This window comes from Homalodisca vitripennis, chromosome 7, assembly GCF_021130785.1.
Source record: "Homalodisca vitripennis isolate AUS2020 chromosome 7, UT_GWSS_2.1, whole genome shotgun sequence".
NCBI classification, from domain to species: domain Eukaryota; kingdom Metazoa; phylum Arthropoda; class Insecta; order Hemiptera; family Cicadellidae; genus Homalodisca; species Homalodisca vitripennis.
Window position 1 is genome coordinate 18296505 of NC_060213.1, and position 21304 is coordinate 18317808.

Here is a 21304-nt window from a genome sequence, read left to right on the forward strand (position 1 = left end):
TCTACTTTAAGAATAGATAGGCTAACTTGGAACAACTCTCTCTTGAGTAATTGGATTTTTAAATTGTTTACAGAAATATCAAATTATAGTTTTAAAAATATAAAAATATATTTTTGACTAGCGGATAATCAGTCTTACACATAATTATTTATTTATATACCATCAACAGTCGTACTTACTGAAACTATTTTCTGTTTAGGTCCAAATAATCTTGCAAGTTTTATGAAACAAGTATAAAATACAACATATCATGTTACAATTTATAATAGCTAAATGTATTACTATGGTTAAAAATGTTAAGTCCTTACTTGTGAAAAGAAGTGTTGCAGCCTTTACTCATCTCGAAGTACAGTTGTACGCAGCACAACTCTTTACCATTGTTAAAAAGCATCTCGAATATAAAAACAAATTTGTAACTCTTAAACACCTATTAAAACGATTAAAATAATAATTGACTTTAAAACGATTAAAAAATAACAATTGACCTTCTCGTAGCAGACGTTGAGACAGACTGAAGTAAAGTATGTCCAATGATGAGTTCGTGTTGTGACATGAAAAGTTCATGTTGTGACATGTAAAAGCGGGTTACCTGTGTAGTCGATTAGTGCGGTTGAGTTCTTGCCCACTCCGAGCGCCTGCAAGTCTATGGATACTCCCGCAGCACACGGCTGTGTGTGCCCGGAAAACATAGTACAGGGCTTATGGACAGCGCGCGTTCCAGTAGTATAGTTCGTTGAGTGTGACACCGCCCAGTAATGAATACACGAGCATAAATTATGAATGTAGCTTCCAAGTAGCACGATCCAGCGCGCGGGGCCGATCGTTACCTAGTACAGGAATCTCTAGTTCGGGTAGAAATAACCAATGCAGATGCTTCAATCCAAAACCAGTAGCTTGGTTTACATTTGAGATTGGAATATTAAAAGTGCGTAAAGGTTATCAGTAGCTGTGAAATAATTGTCTTAGGATCTTAACTTTGCTGTACAATTTACTCATTCTGATTCTACAAGGTGAATCAGGTTTGGAGGTTTTCAAGAAGAAGAGCTCAGTTACACAATGCACTCTAATATAGAATAGGGAGATTAAACACGATATTATTCTTTGTTTAAAGTTTATTATTGACGATGGAAGGTTTGACAAGATAACACGATTTCGAACATTTGCCATCTTTGTGGTCACAAAAGTAAGGTATAACACAGCGTTTCGAGGATTGGAATCTTTTGTATATTTCCCCACCTGACGAAGAGGATAGATTCCAATCCTCGAAACGTTGTGTTGTACCTTTTGTAACCATAACGATACTATTGTCCAGGTAAGTTAGCGCTGCGTGTTGGGTAGGGACAACGTGCTAAGCAAAGAGAGATGGGACGGTTAAGTACAGTCTGGTTAATTGTAAATAATTAGGGCCCGGTCGCTCTTCAATGTGCTGTTTGTGTTCGAAGCAGAGCAGAACGGTTGGTGTATGTAGGGTGTTGCAAATACACAATGTTGCCGGTGGGCATAATCATGTTATCATTTGATCTCAAAACTGATTACTCTGTAACACTTGGCAAAACAGTTATGGCATTTCCCGTATGCTTACACGCAGCCATTTATTGCCCGGCACAGTTTTTTCAAAGGCGATGCTATGTTGCGTGCGGTCTTATAGCACCTAATCCCACAGCACCTAAACGTGTATTTGTGTCACAGCAACCTAAACCCCAACTGCCTCATAAATGCTGCTTCTGGACTATACGCTGCTGCTGTACACACGATAGACATGTGCTTGTTCCCTGATGTGCTCATATCGACTGCTTTGTGTTGTCGCATAGCAACTAATCTCATACCACCTAAACATGTATTTGTGTCACAGCACCTAAAATCCAACTGCCTCATAAATAATGCTTCTGGACTATGCGCTGGTGCTGTTAGTGAGAACCTACGATACCTATGTGCATCTCCCCTGATGTGCTCATATCAACTGCTCTGTATTGTCGCATAACAACTATTACAGGGGGTGCAATAAAATCTCTTAATCTCTGATTCACCTCTCCGAGGGAGATGGAGAAAATAGCTGACAATTATTCTGCGAACACCGATTCACTGACAGTGTCTTCTTCGTCAGAGAGATTAGTCAATTTAATCTCCTAATTGGTGCAGATGATACACGATTACCAGAAATGGAACTGAGAGAGTGTGTGGCAAGATCTCGTCACGGGCGGGCCCCGCGTTTGTTCTCGCCGAAACTGACACTTCCATATGTGATTGCTGGAGCGGCCTTTCGAGAAGTTTCGCGTATCGCATCCGCCCCCCCCCCGCCCCCCCCTAACCGCTCTGCCCCCCCCCACCCACGGCACGACCTACACTCCTCGCTTACCACTTGAGGTGTGCTAGGCCGTTACGGAACTGGAACCGTTCCGACCTTAACGTTCCAGGCTCGGAACTAGTTCCCCGAGATAGTTCCAGTTCCATACGTTCCGTTCCGACAGTGCTCGTGTACTTATTTAAGTTTCTGGCCGATTTCGTTCCAGTACAATATAATACTACGTTTTGATATTTGAATTTTGAAACAAAGTCTATCTGCCTAAGTTGTTTTCGGGCATTATAGATACTCAGTCGCATAAAAATTAAATTTATATATCCTGAGTGATCAAATTAAATTAAACAATTGTATTCAAACAACAAGAATAGAATAGAATAGAATAGAATATATTTATTTCCTCAAAATAAAATAAACATTTACAAGTTATTCATTTTTACATAGAAAAATTCAAAACTAAAAACTAAAACTCAAATGTCTTTGTTGCCAGGTTTTTTAGGCTACATAAGTCCTACTTAAAAATAAACTTAAATTCAATTAAACGCCAGTTTAATTTATAGTTTTTAAAACAAAATAAAAATATGATATTAATATATATATATATATATATATATGAGGAAATAATAGGGCCTCCAAGGCTAAGCCTGTTTGGAGGTTCCATCAATGTATTTTTACAAATGGTTTATCCAGCTTCAGAATTACAAAAACATAAAATTCAACTTCTCACTCATAAACAATCAAAACAAAAACACGCATCTATTTAATATGGTTAAATTGTGCCATATAATGTAAAATAAAAATAACTCCTTGTAAAATATACATTCACACACATATCCATATAAACATACATACACACATACATACATACATATAACAATAAAATAATATTAATACAGCTACTACGAATATTGAAATATAAGAAATCGAACAATTAAATAACAATACCCTGCTGCAATTTTTGCTACTACAACTTTAATTTACTCATCCAGGAATCTCTAGCAGTGTTTTAATCTCTTTTATACTAAATAGCCTATTTTTAAGTCTTTTTACGAATATATTTACATTTTTAGAAGTTTTAATACTCTCAGGTAATTTATTATAAATCCTAGGGGCAACGAAAATATAGGATTTCGTAAAAAAAAAAGGTTGTACAAGGTTTTGGGACAAAAAATGCATTCCTATATTCCTAAGTCTATGCTTGTATGTATTATTATCTCGAGGCATGCTACCATTCTTTTTATAGAAAAGTTTCATTACATTGTAGACAAACAAGTACTGTAATGGGAGTATTTTTAAATGTTCAAAAAGACGACGTGAAAACTCAGTTTCTATTTTTAAAGGATATTAATCTTATGAAATGTTTTTGCAGAATGTATAATGGCTTAATGTTTGAAAAATATGTCCCTCCCCAAAAAATTATTTCATATTCTAATCTACTTTGGACCAAAGCAAAATATAACATTCGTAACAATGTTTCATTACACATTTCTCGTAAAAAAATAAAAGTATCTCAAAATATTGTTTAAATTGTTTTTTTCATTTATTGATACGAATTTTCCAGTTTATTCTTTCGTCAAGATTAATTCCTAAATACTTAATGTATTCCGCTCTTTCCACAACAGCACATTTACCCGTCCCACAAACTCCCTGGTAAATAAGACAGTTAGCACAGTTATGCCTGCATGCTCAACGTCTGCCTCCACAGACATTATGTCTACACGTGAAACCCTCGCAAAGACATGATCGATGCATGTTGCTGTATCTGCTGTTATTCTCGTTGGATCATTTAACAGACATTTCAAAAACCATTTACCGCCATTACCATTTTATAACTGTCTGTTGCAACTGTGTTCTCTAAAATATTAATATTTAAATCCCCTACAATTAACATGTTCTTAGTTTTACTACAATCCCTAAAATAATATGTTAAATCAGTAATAAAAGAGTCCACTGATAAAAAATTGCAATCTATATAGCGCTAAAATATGGATATCTGTATTGAAGTGTGTTTATAACTATACCTACTGCATCAGCTGACGTGAAATGCACCTCAGTTGTATTGAAACTTATGCCATTCTTTACATAAATAACTACACCACCCGCTCTATAATCATTATTGCATTTCGCTATCATTGTAAAGTCAGGAATTTCGTATAAATTTATTTCATTAGAATTTATCCATATTTCAGACAGTATAATTATATCCGGTATGTTACCTTAGCAATCAAGTCTACAATGAATAGGTCAAAAATTTTCCTTATACTTCTAATGTTTTGATGAATTATAATTATAATACTTAATAACGTTAGTTTAAAAATATTTAAAAAATAGTAATGAGTAAATTAATTTTTCCCAATGACAGTATTATAGAATATTTCAGATATTTGGTGTTTTGAAAAGAGATTAACTAATATAAGAATATTTCATTAATATTTAACAACAAACAAACACAATAAGAAATATTTCTGAAATGAATTGAATTTTATATTTAAAAGGTTAATTTGAAACATTAAATACTAAAACTTTACTACTGTTAATCTCAAATTAAAACAGTTAGGTACTTTAAAATTAAAGAAATATATTTATTGCTAGAGAGAAAAATTAGAGCAGTGCAAAAATGTAATTTTGTAAAGTTCATTCGTTAAGTTTACGGACACTAAAAGTATATATGAATTATTAGTTGTTAACGTATAAATTAGTAATCATTTGAATATATAAATAAAAATAATTAAATACAGGTTTTCACATGAAAATATTGTACTTGTAATCCAGAGAGCCCGGAATCATTTTAACACGTCTAGTAAAAAGTTCCGAAGAAGTGAACTGTTCCAGGTCCGTTCCGGTTCCGGAACGTTCTGATGGAAGTGTTCCAGTTCTTTTGGCACATCTCTACTTACCATAAGTCGAGTATTCCAGGAAGGCCGGATGGCCCTTCCCAAGCGCTGAACGGACCCTCTCTAGTATTTTTCAGTGTTTTTTTTAACTACGATATTTTTTATTGGAGTCCTTGTGTCAGTTTTAAATTTGAATTTGATAAGACACAGGGCCAGCGAGAAAGGTAAAGATACAGGATACAATCAAGAAGGAAAAGGATATTGATCCAGAGAATTCGCCAGGGCTATAAATGATTAAGTATAGTGATGTGAACATGCGATGGTATGTCCAGCCTTGTGCTTTATCTATCATGCACTATTTCTGCACAATATGTCTGTATTCAAGCAATGCTTAGTGAAATGAAAGCATGATACATTTATATTTATGTGAAATGTTTTGGGTCACTTGAATAATTGCCTAAAGAAAACGATCACGTGTTTTGTGTTCAAGTGAAAAAATAATTTATTGGGAACTTTTCTCTTTCAAGACCATCAGAATTGTCGAAATTGACACTCCCTTTAGCGTACACAGGTATTTGTATGCGTTTGTACAGTATGTAATCACTTTCAATGTTCATAATGGAACTAATATTTTGATTTCAATCACATTTTAAAATAACTATTAGTTTTTTGAATTATTTATTTAAAGAAATTCATTGCAGGCAGGTGTATTTCCGATGATGGTTCATTACACTGAACAGACTATATGATTAAATATACGTATTTACTATATAGAAGATAAATTTATTCATAAAACCATCATGTTCAATACTAATTTGGAAAATATACTGTAATAAATCAGAATCTAAAAGTAATGTACAATTGAATGTATTTTATTATTATTAAAAAAAACCATTGATTCAGTACATGTATACAAGAAAAGTTTCAACCAAATCTCATCTATTTCATTGAAATTGTTTGTAAATAAGTACTGCCCAGCGCCGTGTCTCGGATGCCGCAACTTGGCTACTCCACTGCAATGCGGGTTGCGTTTTCCTGTACCGGGCGTCACTTTATTTAGCCGTGGAGAATGAGCGTTAATTTCTCTGGTATTAAATACAATTTGTGAGGAAATTAAGTGCAGATTGGATGCAGTATAATAAGCGGCCACCACCACAATCGATTTGTCGGCATTCATGAGTATCGAATCCTCGATATCCATGACTATATAAAAATACTGTAAACAAAATGTTTAACGAAATTGAGTAATAGGTATTTCAAATAATAATATAGTTCCATTACAGCTGGGCAGTATTAGTGTCAGTAACAGATTATTTAGTGGTAACCTATTACCGGGATACTGTTATTTCAGTAACAGCTGTGCTGAATGATTTGGTGTTCTTAATACGACTTTTTGGTTATAGGTTACTCCGTAACCTCTAACAGCCGCGGCTATTTCGTACAAGCAATGAGGCTAGAAATGGAAATATTACACTACGAAATGTTATCATGCGATATAAGTAGGTTTAGATCAGTTATCGTAAATGTGTTAGTAGTAGTACCACATTTGAAGATTATCTTTACAAGCGCTCGCGTAATCTGAGCTTGAATTTGGGAGCTGTCGCGAAGAATGTTTTTATTTTTTTTTTTTGTTAGAAGCATGGCCAAGAGCGTTTCCGGTCGGTACTTTTCCGGCCTCACGTCACGTCCCTAGATCGTCCAACTTCTCCGACATCAGATCAGTTACCACCTGTTATCACGTATCGCCGGTTACTGTAACGTATTACACGTTATTTTGTAATAGGTATTAACAAATAACAGTATTTCCCGTCTCTATCGGACATTACTCAAATACCACACACATGATTGAACAATAATGTCGAATTGAATTACGTCATAGACTTTTAAGACCCTATTATAGTTAAACTATATTTTTATATGTAAAAGAAATTATGTAGGTATTTTAGATAGTATAAAATAAACCAACTTTATTTACACCAAGTTAGAGCAGCGTAGTACTTATAATTATTACTTTACAGGGTAATCGATAGTTTGATCATTCGACTGTTGATTCGATTGTTTTGGTGGTCGCTTATTATACTGCTGGAGGAAGAGGATCGCGATAAATGCGCAACGTTGTGTTATGACAGCAGTGGATGAAGTGGTCGTCGAGGGGTAAATCTTAGCTCAGCCTCTCGCTGGAGTGCCATTGTCTCGTCTTGCCAACAATGTGATGTAATTGGTGGCGAGATGGGCAGGGAGGGAGGGTGGGGGGAGGACTCGACCAACTGTTGCTCCTGGGCTTTGTTGTGTAAATGTTATCGTCCTCCTGGGGGATTGTTTTATCACAATTGGCTAATTCTCAGAACAATCCAGTGTCCAGTTTGCAGTTAGCATGTACAATCATACTCGAGTCATTCGATAAAGGATGGACTTTTAAAAGGGAAAATGTGCTTTCTCAGTATGAGTACCGGAAAGGTTCAAAAGTTGCCAGCTATTTTCGTAAACCCACGAACTTTAGATTACTGCTAGTATTTGCCTGGGAAAAATACGTCGATTGTTTAACACCTAATTTATTCTTAGTTTTAAGTTTGTTTTGACGATGGAAGGATTGTGAAAGAAACATGTTAGAGATTTATAATACACCAATGCGGAGTCACAGTATGGTTTTAAGAAGTTCATCTAGCATGAACTAATAATAGAAAATTCCCATTCCCTTTTTGCCGCATCTTGTTTCTGCCATGACATCGCCATTTAGTATTGGCCTCTGGCAAGTTCAATGTGGTTGGTCGGTGAGTGCAGATTTGTTGTGATCTGTATTCTGTCGGTTAGTTTTTATTAAGAGTTATTGTCTATTAGTTTTAGAGTTATTGTGCATGGAATAGACAATGTTGTGACTCCTTTATTACGCGTGTCACAACGCTCTTGTGTGTTTTGTTTACTTAAATCTAGATTGTAGTAATGCATTAGTTCAGTCATTTACCTGAAGAAGAGATCAGATTGTGATCTCGAAACGTAGTGTTACTGATCATGTTGTCTCACTGAAATGTTTGGAAAAATGCTGTTTCCTTCACAATTATTTTATTGTTGCCAATTTTATTTCAGTAATCTAAACATGTGTTATTAACGTGTGATACCAATTTTGCCTTTTTAATTATTCCACCTTTAACCATAAATATGTTCTATTTATTACTATCATTGATTTTATTTTTTAGATTCAGATAATTTAGCAGTATCAAAAATAAATGCATTTTCCTTCTTCCCAAAGTATCTTACTATAACAGAATTTGTGTGATAAAAGTCAGAGCAGCTCAGCTACACAAAAACTCACAAATATGGTTATAGTCAGTAGTCTTATTCTCCTACCAATAATAGCAGCATTCGTCACCTGAGGTCATAGGATTCGTAGCAACTGATTTTATTTGTATGTCGTGCCTTCAGGTGAGAAAATGATTTTTTTTTGTGTGTTTTTATAAACTTTTAACAGAATTCCTTGCCCGATCTTATCATTCATCAGCATGTTAATATTATTGTAGCTACATATACTAAAGTAGCTTCTGTGAAAATAATATGTGAGTAAATAAGTACACATGAAGACTCGATTTCAGACTTTATTGATACTTTCATATTTTGTTTGAGTAGAACATTATGTGAACCAAGGGTTCAAGAACATATTAGTTGCTTAGCAACCAAATGTTCCCCCCTCCCCCCCTCCTCTACGAGCCGCAGGAATCCCATCATCGATATTACAATAGCAGCTGTGTTTATCGTAAAACACCGACCACCTGAAATGCCAAAGTTCATTCTTGGACTCAGCCGAGAATCACCAGTTTTCTTCATGTACAAACGTATAAATAAATGTATTTTATAAACTTTAATTTATTGTCTGTTATTGCTTAATTTTGTGTAGGGTGTTATTATTGTGTTAAGGTTAGGACATTCTCACCTTACATTTTGAGAAAACTTAAGATTTTAGAAACCATATATATATACAAATTTTTGATGAACAAAACGAAACACATGTGTTGGAAATCAGACATGCTGACTTTTTCACAGTCTTATTACCATTTTAGTGTATCAGGTAAAACACAGAGCTGTTTGAATGTTACTCTACCAGCTTAGTGGATGTTCAGTAGTATGTTATATTTATGCCGTTTGAAATAAACAAATTGTGTTCATTTTCAGCATATATTTTTAAATGATTTTTTTTATTATTACAACAATCTTTTTAATCTCTATGTAATCCTTTAGGCTGTATCTCTTCCTTGAAGTCCATATTCTTACAGAATCCATACCCATAACATGCTGGTTAATAAAAGGTTGCAAGAACAGACTACTCAAGTGTATCCTTAGTTTTCATGAGCATACATTAATAAGTGTTGTTTTGGATGAAATAGTTCTGTGCAAATGAAGTTGTAACTGTGTTGTGTATAGATCTCTTCATTCATACATACATAGTGATTTTGCTGCAGAACTTGCTTTTGTGTTGTGCCAAAGTATTTTGCCTTTGAAATTCACCTTTTTATGCCTAACTGTGATGTGACGAGTCTGGAGATAATCAAATTAGTCTGGAGATAATCAAATTAGTCGGTAGAAAAATGTTATTACAATATTTGGAACATCCACACTTAGCAATGGGATTATCTAAATAAAGGGGAAATATGACAAAATATCTAAAAATAAGTCCATAGTTAAAAAAAAATTAGTCAGACTTTAAGCAGATCAGGTTGCTAAACGAACTACTGCACCAGTGAATTGTCTATGAACACGTGCATACTTGTGCCAAAATTTCCTTCATAGGCCAAGACCATGTGGAGAGCTGGTGATTTTTGGAAATTGATGACCATACATTTTATTATCCAGGTGATAGCAATGACAGAAGGAACTGCCAAGATTGTTCAAGGTTAGTGCGCAACCTCTTCAATATCCGGGGAGTCCTTATCTTTCTCCAATATTTCTTGGGGAATTTGCTAATGCAATGTTTTGTTACAGAATGCGACAGTGGTGCGCATGAATGGCGTGTCCCAGCTGGTACCAGAGACAGAAGGAGCTATCAAGTTCGGATGGATCAAGGGTGTGTTGGTGCGCGACCTGCTCAATATCTGGGGCGTCATGCTCTTCCTCCGATTGTCCTGGGTAGTTGCTCAGGCCGGCATGGGTAAGTCAACGATGCTCTTGATTGATTTAAGAATCCCAAATTTCAGTTTATCACATGCGAGAGGCCACACTGATAAAGGGTGATTGTTTCAATCTCATAAAAAATTAGGTAGCCTTGAATAAAGTTCAATTTATGAAAATTCCGAGGATGGGTTAGAACATTATCAAGGTTTCTTATTTGTTGATCCATGATTTATTTGTGTTAGTTAAGTTTTGTTTTATGTCTTATTAGTCATTATCAATTGTTCCATAAGAATCTTTTGTTAATAAGAAAATTACAAATTATGGGAGGCAATTAGAGTTGATGTTCTCTGTGCTGCAGTTATTCTGTTTAAGATAAAGATTGTTCTGTAGATCATTTTTCTTATTTGACTGATTTTGAACCCTACAGTGCGGTGTTGTCGAGAGATCCAGAGTCAAAACCACACAGATCTTGATCAAGTTGTGTCGACTTTTTTGACCCTATTAAATATATAACTTTATGAAATGAAATATTAATTGGTATTATTCTCAAGTTTAAAAACAATTCTTTTTGGATTTGTAAATCTTGAGTTTAAAAATTGTGTAGTGTTGGTTCCACTATAACATTATAAAACCTTTAAGTTTGGGCATCTCCCTGACTTAGGATCATTATACTGAACAGGTCCTTTGACTCAAAGGACTCGTATTTCAGTTGTACAAAAAGTGGAATTTCACCTCTGTTCCGAAGTAGTCTGATGATCAATGCCAGTGATTAGCGAAGAGCACACTAATGGCTATTGGTGGGTGGGTTGTGTGTGGGCAGAGCTGAAAGTTCAGTCAACCTTTGAACTCAGTGAACCTCTTGAATGAGCGAATGATTTCACAATGGATTTTACAGTTACAGTGGATAAAATGTGAATTTTCATCGCTTTTGTTGTTTCTTTTTCGTTTTAAGGTAGAAATGGAAGAAAAGTGTTTATGTTTTGACTAAAATAAAATCTACAATTATATTTTGTAAATAATTAAATATTTTGTAATACTTTGTGTCCCACACACAAATGTACAACGTTTAGTTGCTGACTTTTTTATACATGCTGCCCAACTGTAGTTTTGTTTTTAACTTCCTTCTATATTGGGGTGTGTATAACTTTGAAATGAGGAATCAACATGGAAGCAATTTTAAATAAACTAAACTTTAAAGTTACCCATTGGTATTAAATTAAATATCCTCACTATGATGTTTGGTTAAAAGTAATTACAAATAAGATTTTAAATTTCCATTATTGTGTTAAAAATTGAAAATTAGTGACATGACATTGTAAACGAAACTTGCAGATGTAAAGGCAGTCAGTTAACATGATGCACGTTGAACAATGTATCAAGTTGTACATGATTAAATTTGATGTAAGGCTTTATAAACAAAAGTTAATTTATGGAATTTTCCTAAATTGAAGTTTTTAATGTTAAAATCAATAGTTTATGAGGGTTTATTTTTTAGAATCTATAAGTAATGTTTATATTTTTAAACATATAATAAGTTGTGTTTCTGTTAAACTTCAATGTTCAATGCTTTATTAAAAAAAAAAAAACAAGTAGAATTGAAAATAGAGATCAATGTAAAAGCATTAAAATTCTGCATAGCTGATTACAAGTATGTTGGATTATTAGCTATTTATAGTTTTTTTAAGGGGTTGATTTTAAGAGATGGATAAATTTTGGTTACATCCGCAGATTTTTAGAGGTGGATTAATTTTGGTCATCCATGGATTTTAAGACGTGGATTAATTTTTGTCATCCATGGATTTTAAGAGGTGGATTAATTTTGGTCATCCATGGATTTTAAGAGGTGGATCAATTATGGTCACACCCGCAGATTTTAAGAGTTGGACCAATTTTGGTCATATCCATAGTTTTGTTGTATTGATAATCAGAAAATTGTCCTTGTTGGACTCTTATTACCTTGTGACTTTACATGATTAAAATACTTGTTTGCTCTAGGATTACTTATTTACTGTCCTGACCATTGGTGACAGATACTGTACCTCGCCAACACACTGACTCCAGGTGTCTCTGTATCTCACATCCTCTTTCCTTCTTCCTAGTCTTCTCAGGACCTTGTCCGCTTGGTCCCACCTCCTTAGTTTTGGTCATCCTAGAGGTCTTCTACCTTCCGGATTGTTGCACAAAAATGTCTTTGTCATGGTGCCGTCCTCTTTCCTCAAGATATGCCCTGCTTATTTGATCCTTCTACTTCTTACCTCAGCTACAAACTCTGTGCACAGTTCTCTAAAATCCCGATTGTGCTTGATCCTCTATTATCCATCGTCAAAAATTGGTCCGTACTTTTTCCTTGATATTTTGTAAAAAAAAACTGATTTCTTATATAAAATGCAATTTTCAGATTCATATGGAACATGAACTGATAATAGGTTTGTAAATTGGGATTTTTGTTGTATGGGATAGTATCTTAGAGACACTAATATCTCCAAAATATCTCCTTACTTTTTGAAATTGTTTAAAACCTTTTCTTGTATATCTTAAAGTTATTTTAGAATTCAAACAGTCTTATATGGAAAATTTAAGTTTTTACTATTGAGTTTAGCTTCATAAACAGATTAACATGGTTAAACTGGGATTCATCGTAGACAATCTATACATTGAGGAATATGAGTAAGAAAAACTATAGTGCTATTCGACATATAATGTTGGCCTTTGCACTAAAAATTGTTGGCTGGCTTCACGTTAAAACTACCCAGGCGTTGTTTACGTAGCAGACCGCTGCCTCTCAGAGTGACCTATTTCACTCAACAACTTTACACAATGGTGTTACTGACGATACTTTTTCCTCAAATTGTTTTCACTGATTATTGTCACAATAGTAATACTATTACTATGAGTACAGGGCAGTTATTCTTATAAAATTAATAAGAATGTCATAAAAAATATCTTGTAACAAAATAGAATATAAAGGCTTCTTCACTTAAAGGATTGTTTTGTACTTATATTTTAATATTCAGTTTGTTTACCGAAGTGAAGATATAAATTAACAATTTTGAAACTTTGAAATTATCAGTTTGTATCATTTTGTGAAGTATGTTTCTTATCTTAGTAAATTTACGCTTTAAATTATGTAAAATTAATAAAAAATAAATTTTTTAAAAATACAAGCATGTTTGTGTACCTACATTACAAGGGACTGTGAGAATTTTCATGTCAAATTTCGGTACAATTGATTGAATAGTTTATGTGTGAAAACAAAAGAAACAAACAAAGGCATAGTCACATTTATAATATTATTAGGATCATGACCTAACGAATAAAACCTAACTAAAGGAAATTACAAGTTGTGCGTAAAAAATCTTTACATCGTCATATTTTATATATGATGTAAAAAAATCATATTTTTGACATAAGCTGTTCTTCCATATCAAGAAGAAGAAATTAGTACTCAAATGCCTGCAACTCTTTGTGGAATGATAAATATTTTAAAGATTTAATATTAAAAACAAAATATCCCAATTGAAAACTGATTGCATTACATTAATAAAGTAGATTGATGATTGGTCCACCGCAGTGTCATCATCTCTGTAGTAGTAGAACCCACAAAAGTTGGTATAATCTGTGTACAATGTCTAATGGGGTGTTTATTTCAGTGCAGGGGGTTATCCTGATATTCTTCACGTCGGTGGTGACGTTTATCACAGCTCTGTCTATGTCAGCCATCAGCACTAACGGACTTATCAAAGGAGGTAAGTCAGTACTTCGAAACTTTACGATGTAATGATGGTAACGGTAACGTTGTGGGTACTTTGGTACTATACGGAGGCCACTATTGTAAGAACAGTTTTTCTTACTTGGGACTTAAGAAAACTACATTATTAGAAAGAACAGACTTTATTTCGCTTACTGTGAAAATTACATGTCATTATGACGATCGGTTCTTGTTTTCTGCCTCCTGAAAGGAAACCATGTCGGCGAGAAATAGGCCACTCTAGCTAATTTTTGTTATTAGCCTACTTGATATAATAAGTAGGCTAGCATATTAGAATAGGTTATCATAAAATATGCTATTAGTAACACTAAAGTTAAAGATAACCTTTATAAGCGCTCATGTAATGTGAGCTTGACTAGGTACTATTTCGAGGGATGTTTTTATTTTTCCGCCAGAAGTGAGGGGTCCACCGAAACAAGCACTTATGGTCAGGGGCGTTTCCAATCGATATTTTTCAGACCTCAGATCGTCCAACTTTTCCAATGCCAGATCACAATGGTCGACCTGGCTCGTGATCTAAGGTCGGGAAAGTAATGATTGGAAATGACCCTGGTCATCAGTACAGGCTTCAGTGGTGCCTTCGGGGCACCACCCCGCACTTCTGGCCAAAAATAAAAACGCCCCTCCAGATAATACCTAAATTGAAGCTTTCGTAAGCACTTGCAAACATTGACTTTAATTTTTATATCAATATAATACGTGCGTATGTATAGCCAAATAAAATAGGAACAGAGTGGCCTCTTTCTCACCGACGTCGCTTCCTTTTGGGAGACAGAAAATAAGAACCGATCATCATAATGACATGTAATTTTCATAGAAGTCAAATAAAGTCTGTTTTTCTAATAATGTAGTTTTCTTAAGTCCCTAATAATAAGAACTGTTATAAAAATAATGGCCTCTGGATAATGTTAAAGTACTCAGTTGTATCACTGTAAAATGTATCATTTTGTCATTTACTGTGTATTTGTTGAGATACTATATGTCTTGGCACTGCTCATTTTGTACTAACACACTGTTTGTTTGTGTAAGACTGAAATTACCTTCATTTCACTAAAATTAGCGATTGCTTTTTTTGGCTGTATCTGTCACATATGCGTTTAAATAAGCAAACTAACATATGATCGGAAGACCAAATACCTGTCAAACAACTTTTATTTACGTTCAATTGTAAAAAAGGCAATAGCCTTATTTAGTTTCAATAAACATTGAATCACAAAAAGTACTTGCTCCGCTGGGACTCGAACCCGGATCTCTCACTTGCCGGGTGAATGTGTACAATATATATATATATATATATATGAATATTTTGCTGTATACTATTAAGAATTAATGGCAGTCGGATAGTACGTAGAAACTGATATTAAAAAATGAAACAATAATTATAATGTCTTTTTATTTTACACTGTTTTACATACACATGCTCCGGTCATTAAAAGTGAAGTCCTAATACTATCCAATTCAATACACCTTTTATTCAGTAATGGTACAGTTTTTAATGAATAGAGTCACACATTTTAATAAATATGTATGTCATTAAAATAAAACAAAGGTGAAAAATAGAGATCCAGTTTTACAATCTGCATACAGTATATTTATATTCTCCCTCACAATATTGCATGTAACATTGAAGTAGATTGCAGGCTACATTTATAATGAATTCATTATAATACCTTCAAAGAACTCTTAAAATGAATATTATTTTTAAGTTATTTATTCAATGTTTAATAATATAAAGGTAAATCAAAAGTGTTTGAAACGAATATATTATTATGTTGCTAACCAATACTAATATAGTTTAATTTGGTACATTTTTTTACTATTATAATAATAATAATAATATACAACAACAAACAAAACACATTAATAATTGTAAAATGAGTATTCTAAATAAAGTACTTCTATGTACAACAAAACAAACAACACTGGCTTCAAACAAGTATAACTTATAATGCACTAAACTAAAGCAAGTGCATGTCAACCATGAACCGTTGTAAACTACAAGGGAGGTCATTGTAAAATATAGGTCCAACATAATCACATCCTGTGTAGACTACAAGGGAGGTCATTGTAAAATATAGGTCCAACATAATCACATCCTGTGTAGACTACAAGGGAGGTCATTGTAAAATATAGGTCCAACATAATCACATCCTGTGTAGACTACAAGGGAGGTCATTGTAAAATATAGGTCCAACATAATCACATCCTGTGTAGACTACAAGGGAGGTCATTGTAAAATATAGGTCCAACATAATCACATCCTGTGTAGACTACAAGGGAGGTCATTGTAAAATATAGGTCCAACATAATCACATCCTGTGTAGACTACAAGGGAGGTCATTGTAAAATATAGGTCCAACATAATCACATCCTGTGTAGACTACAAGGGAGGTCATTGTAAAATATAGGTCCAACATAATCACATCCTGTGTAGACTACAAGGGAGGTCATTGTAAAATGTAGGTCCAACATAATCACATCCTGTGTAGACTACAAGGGAGGTCATTGTAAAATATAGGTCCAACATAATCACATCCTGTGTAGACTACAAGGGAGGTCATTGTAAAATATAGGTCCAACATAATCACATCCTGTGTAGACTACAAGGGAGGTCATTGTAAAATATAGGTCCAACATAATCACATCCTGTGTAGACTACAAGGGAGGTCATTGTAAAATATAGGTCCAACATAATCACATCCTGTGTAGACTACAAGGGAGGTCATTGTAAAATATAGGTCCAACATAATCACATCCTGTGTAGACTACAAGGGAGGTCATTGTAAAATATAGGTCCAACATAATCACATCCTGTGTAGACTACAAGGGAGGTCATTGTAAAATATAGGTCCAACATAATCACATCCTGTGTAGACTACAAGGGAGGTCATTGTAAAATATAGGTCCAACATAATCACATCCTGTGTAGACTACAAGGGAGGTCATTGTAAAATGTAGGTCCAACATAATCACATCCTGTGTAGACTACAAGGGAGGTCATTGTGAAATATAGGTCCAACATAATCACACATCCTGTATTACCTAGTTTGGGACCAACACTCAAAAAATGAACCAACTTGTCCTGGCATGTTAGTACCACTCAGTGCACTTTGCTAGTAAAAAGAGTAAAAGTGAGTAAAGGATTGACCATCTCACGATAAGCGGATATCAGATTGTGTTTTTTGCATACTTAAATAAAACGCATAGCTGGGTTTGGAATTTTTTGCATTTACTCAGCGTCTTTCTAAAGAATGCTATTGTCATAGGCTTAAAAAAATATGATATCTGTTTTAATGAAATATAACTGAAGGAATTTTTATTTTTCTATACTTAAAACATGTAAAACATCTTCTATCATATTTCATTTAATACTGTAAAAAATTCATACATCTTGATTTGTGTTTCAGCGTTTATCATTTCAGGTGCAAATTATTACTTGCAATGTGTACAATTTCTTGGAGGTTATAAAAATGTTTAATTTTACTGGCTTCAGATGTTAAAGAGCTTGACTACAAAATTTTAAAACAATCTACCTAAATGAAAATCAATTGTACCAGCATAATGAAAAGTCAGAAGCTCAGATAGTGGCAAATGGCACAAACTTATGGTGTGGGGGAGGTGCTGTTAACTGTGGGTGTGTGTGTGTGTGGGGGGAGGGTTTGATTTATCACCCGTATTTCCTCAAGAGTTGTATTTGCCACTTTCTGTAACATTGCGTGTGAAAATCATGATTCAATTTGAATCTTTGCATTTGATTTTTTCTTTTAATTTGCCTCATATATTGACAATAATCTATATGTATAAAAATGAATGTTTGTGTGTTTGTCCTTTATGGAATCATGAACTATTTGAATGATCATTAAGAAAATTTGTATGTATATATATTTTTCCACGGAGAAGGTATATATGCTATGCCCATTGATGTAACTCGCCACCAAATGACGCTGCATAAAATAATAATCTTTAAAGCGCCTGCACATTATTAACTGCAATTACCTGACAGTTATGTATATTAAATAACCAAACACTATTTGAAGGCGCTAAGTTATGATGGGGAATTTATCTTTAAGATAAATTTCTCGTTGAAGCTTGAGTGTTAGACTACTTTGTAATAAAGTAAAGGTACGTGTATAATAGCTATAAATATACAGACACTTTCTTGGTCGTGGCAACAAGGCAAACTCTACATCGGCGTTGGAAATCTAATTGACTCGTACCAGAAGTGCACATACACGGGCAAAGCTTACATAGAGCTTGCGAAGCCGCGGGAATCAGCTAGTAGAATATAAATATTATATACCTTTCAAACAGTTTCAAATTATGATTTTTATCTCTATTGGGATTGGAAGCAATCGCCAGTTCTTAACTGATTGTTGAATAACAACAGTGAACACTGCACAAAGGTACTTTAATAATGTGTTATTGTTATTGTTGAAAAACAATCCACAATCATTGTATAACACAGGCCCATGCAATAACATATTTACAATAGAAAAATTCCTAAATGTTTGTGAACTGTACCACGATTGACAATAGATAAACATTGCAAAAAATTAGCAATGTTAAGTGAAAATGTGGTAAGTTACAGTTTTGATACAAAGTTTACGTGGTTTGAAAGCTTAAATCATTCAGCCAAAATTAATTTTTATGCATGATATACGAAAAGTTTTTAGCATATTAATAAATAATAAATAAATATATAGAATAAATAATATTCTAATTAACATTATTACTTTTATTATTACTTATTTATGTTCAATTAATTAATTTATTGATTTATATTAAACTATAATTTCTATTTGTGTTCAAACAAATAGTATTTGTTCAGTTGTAAGGAATAAAGAAATTTGTTAATCCTTTAAATAGTGTATTTACGTTTTAAATAGTAAAATATATTTAAAACCATTTGTAACCAGTATTGGTAAATAAAAGCTATATTTTCTATTGAATAAAGTATAACGTTTTTCATTCAAAACAAATTTATAACTGTTATCAATATAATATGCTTTAGTAAAAAGAGGGCAAAATGCAAATAAAACCCATCCCTTTCACTGATGACAATCCAATACGATTTACATACGTCATAGTGAGGTGGAGGCTTCTAGACTGTAGTGTGTAACTAACACAGGTGTAATCATGGTTGGTGATACATTTCTTGATTTTTGTGTGTATTTTAATTAGAACTTTACTGTTAGTTATAGTAATTATAATTATTCCTGTACATTTCATAAGATTTCATTTCTAAAACTATCATTTCCAATACAAACTTGCACTGTTTGAGTGCCTAAGTAAGCGTTTCTTTAAAATGAACAGAGTATAATATCCTGGGGGTAAAGAAATTGAAATTAAACTCGGGAAGATGATGGGGAAGGGAAGGGGGAAGTGGAAGGGGATGGGAAGGGGAGGGGTAGGCATCTTGTCCTCCTTTGTCGTTGACTTCTATCCCAGAACTGCAGCTTTTTCATTAATAGCTCTTAATGTAAATTAAGATTCATTTCCTTTGAGTCTGAATTGCCTTTTATATTAATATAATAAAGAATATGACATAATGTAGAGCTAGCACACAAGGATGTAGCCAGGAAAAAATTTTGGGGGAGCCTTCCCAGGAAAAATTCAAATTTTTGAAACTCAAATTTAAGAAGCAAAATAGTGAATTTTCCACAAAGTTTTTACATCTTTGAATAGATCGTATTGGTGATTGTATTTCATAATTGTGGAGGCACTACTTTAGTAGGCTGTGCATGATTAATAATTGAAATTTATTAAAAATTTTTTGTAATGTAATTACAAAAAAACACGTTTTTACTGTCTACAAACCACAGTGCATACATAGTTTACAAATCCACATTGAGACATAATAATATGTAAAAAAAGTTTTTACAAAATTAAAATTCTTCTTGAATTTTGAGCCATCGTGTCTAGTACTTGCTCTGGATAAACTGATATTTTCCTGTAGTGGACAGAAAGTAAGGCAAGTGCAGTCAACCGCTCATTCCCAATTTTGTCTCGTAAAAAGTTTTTGACCCATTTCAATGTTGAGAACAATTTTTCAGCAGTACTTGTCAGTAATACTGAATTATTTAAATAATAATAATTGTTTGCTAAAAAAGTTATTAAAAATTGGGGGAGGGGTCCGGACCCCTTGGACCCCCTCACTGGATACATCCTTGGCTGCACATTGAAACTGTAGAATAAAGGCAACAATGTATATCCCAAAGAAATTCATTTGTTGTTTATTCGGCTTTACTCCATTACAAATTGTTTTATTAAAAGATTCTTTAAAAATATGAATGAATGTGTCATGCAGTATATTAGCTGTTCACATTAGCATAGTAAGAGTGCAGAGAAGGTCTTGTTTGTAACAGTGCTTTTAGAGCTCTTTTCATAAACAGTACATTTCCAATTTGAACAATTTATTAAAAAACGAAACCTGGAGCTTTTTGAACAGCTTTGAGAATGTCAATGACATGTATCAACTTTCAATGACCGTTTCATTTATTATTTAGACGTTTCGTGTCCTTTTAAAAAAACCAAAAACAATTTCAAACCCAAAAATTAATTCCTGGTTAACTAAAGGGATTCTCATTTCCAGAGATAAACTCAAATTTTTTCACTCAATATTTGTCCCAAACACAAAACGAAAATTTTAAAAACATTTTTACAGATCATATCGAAGGGTCTATAGAAAAGTCATTCAAGCTGCTAAAGCTCATGACGTTAGTAGAGCCCTGAGAAATTGTGAAAACTTTTCTAAAACTGCATGGAAAATAATCAATGATTCGGCACAAAAAATCAAACTTGGACCGAAACCATGAGTCTATAATCAATCAAAATTAATGAACGAGTAATTGATGATCAGTTGCAGGTTGCCAACGAGTTTAATAATTATTTTTCTTCTGTGGTGTCAACTGATTCGTCAATTTCAGAACCTCGATATCATGAACTTGGTGTTAGGGAACCGGTTGCATCCATGGCTCTGGCCCCTGTGTGTGTGGAGGAGTTAGCTCGTGTCGTATAGGGGTTACATTCAAAGAAATCGTGTGACGCTAACGGGATGTCAGTTTGGTTACTCAAACGTTGCTTTTAGGTACATTTTGAGGCCACTCACAAAATTGATAAATTTTTCATTTGAATCTGCAACTTTTCCATGTCTATTGAAAACAGCTAAAAGTTATACCGATTTTTTAAAAAAGACGATCCTTGCAAAACGAGCAGCAATTATCGTCCAATTTCAATTCTTCCAGTATTCAGCAAAAATTTTTGAAAAGGTTTTCTGTGAAAGACTTGAAAGCTTTCTAGAAA

At 33.7% G+C, this 21304-nt stretch overlaps 1 protein-coding gene across 4 annotated transcripts in view; it reads left to right on the plus strand.

Moving 5' to 3' along the window:
• LOC124366940 (solute carrier family 12 member 1) overlaps positions 1-21304 on the plus strand; it is a 227806-nt gene that overhangs the window by 145893 nt on the left and 60609 nt on the right. For all 4 annotated transcript variants that reach the window (XM_046823553.1, XM_046823551.1, XM_046823554.1 and 1 more), the window contains 2 exons: positions 10105-10270; positions 13884-13979. In XM_046823553.1, coding sequence (XP_046679509.1) covers positions 10105-10270; positions 13884-13979 — 262 coding nt within the window. The remainder of the gene's footprint in view (positions 1-10104; positions 10271-13883; positions 13980-21304) is intronic.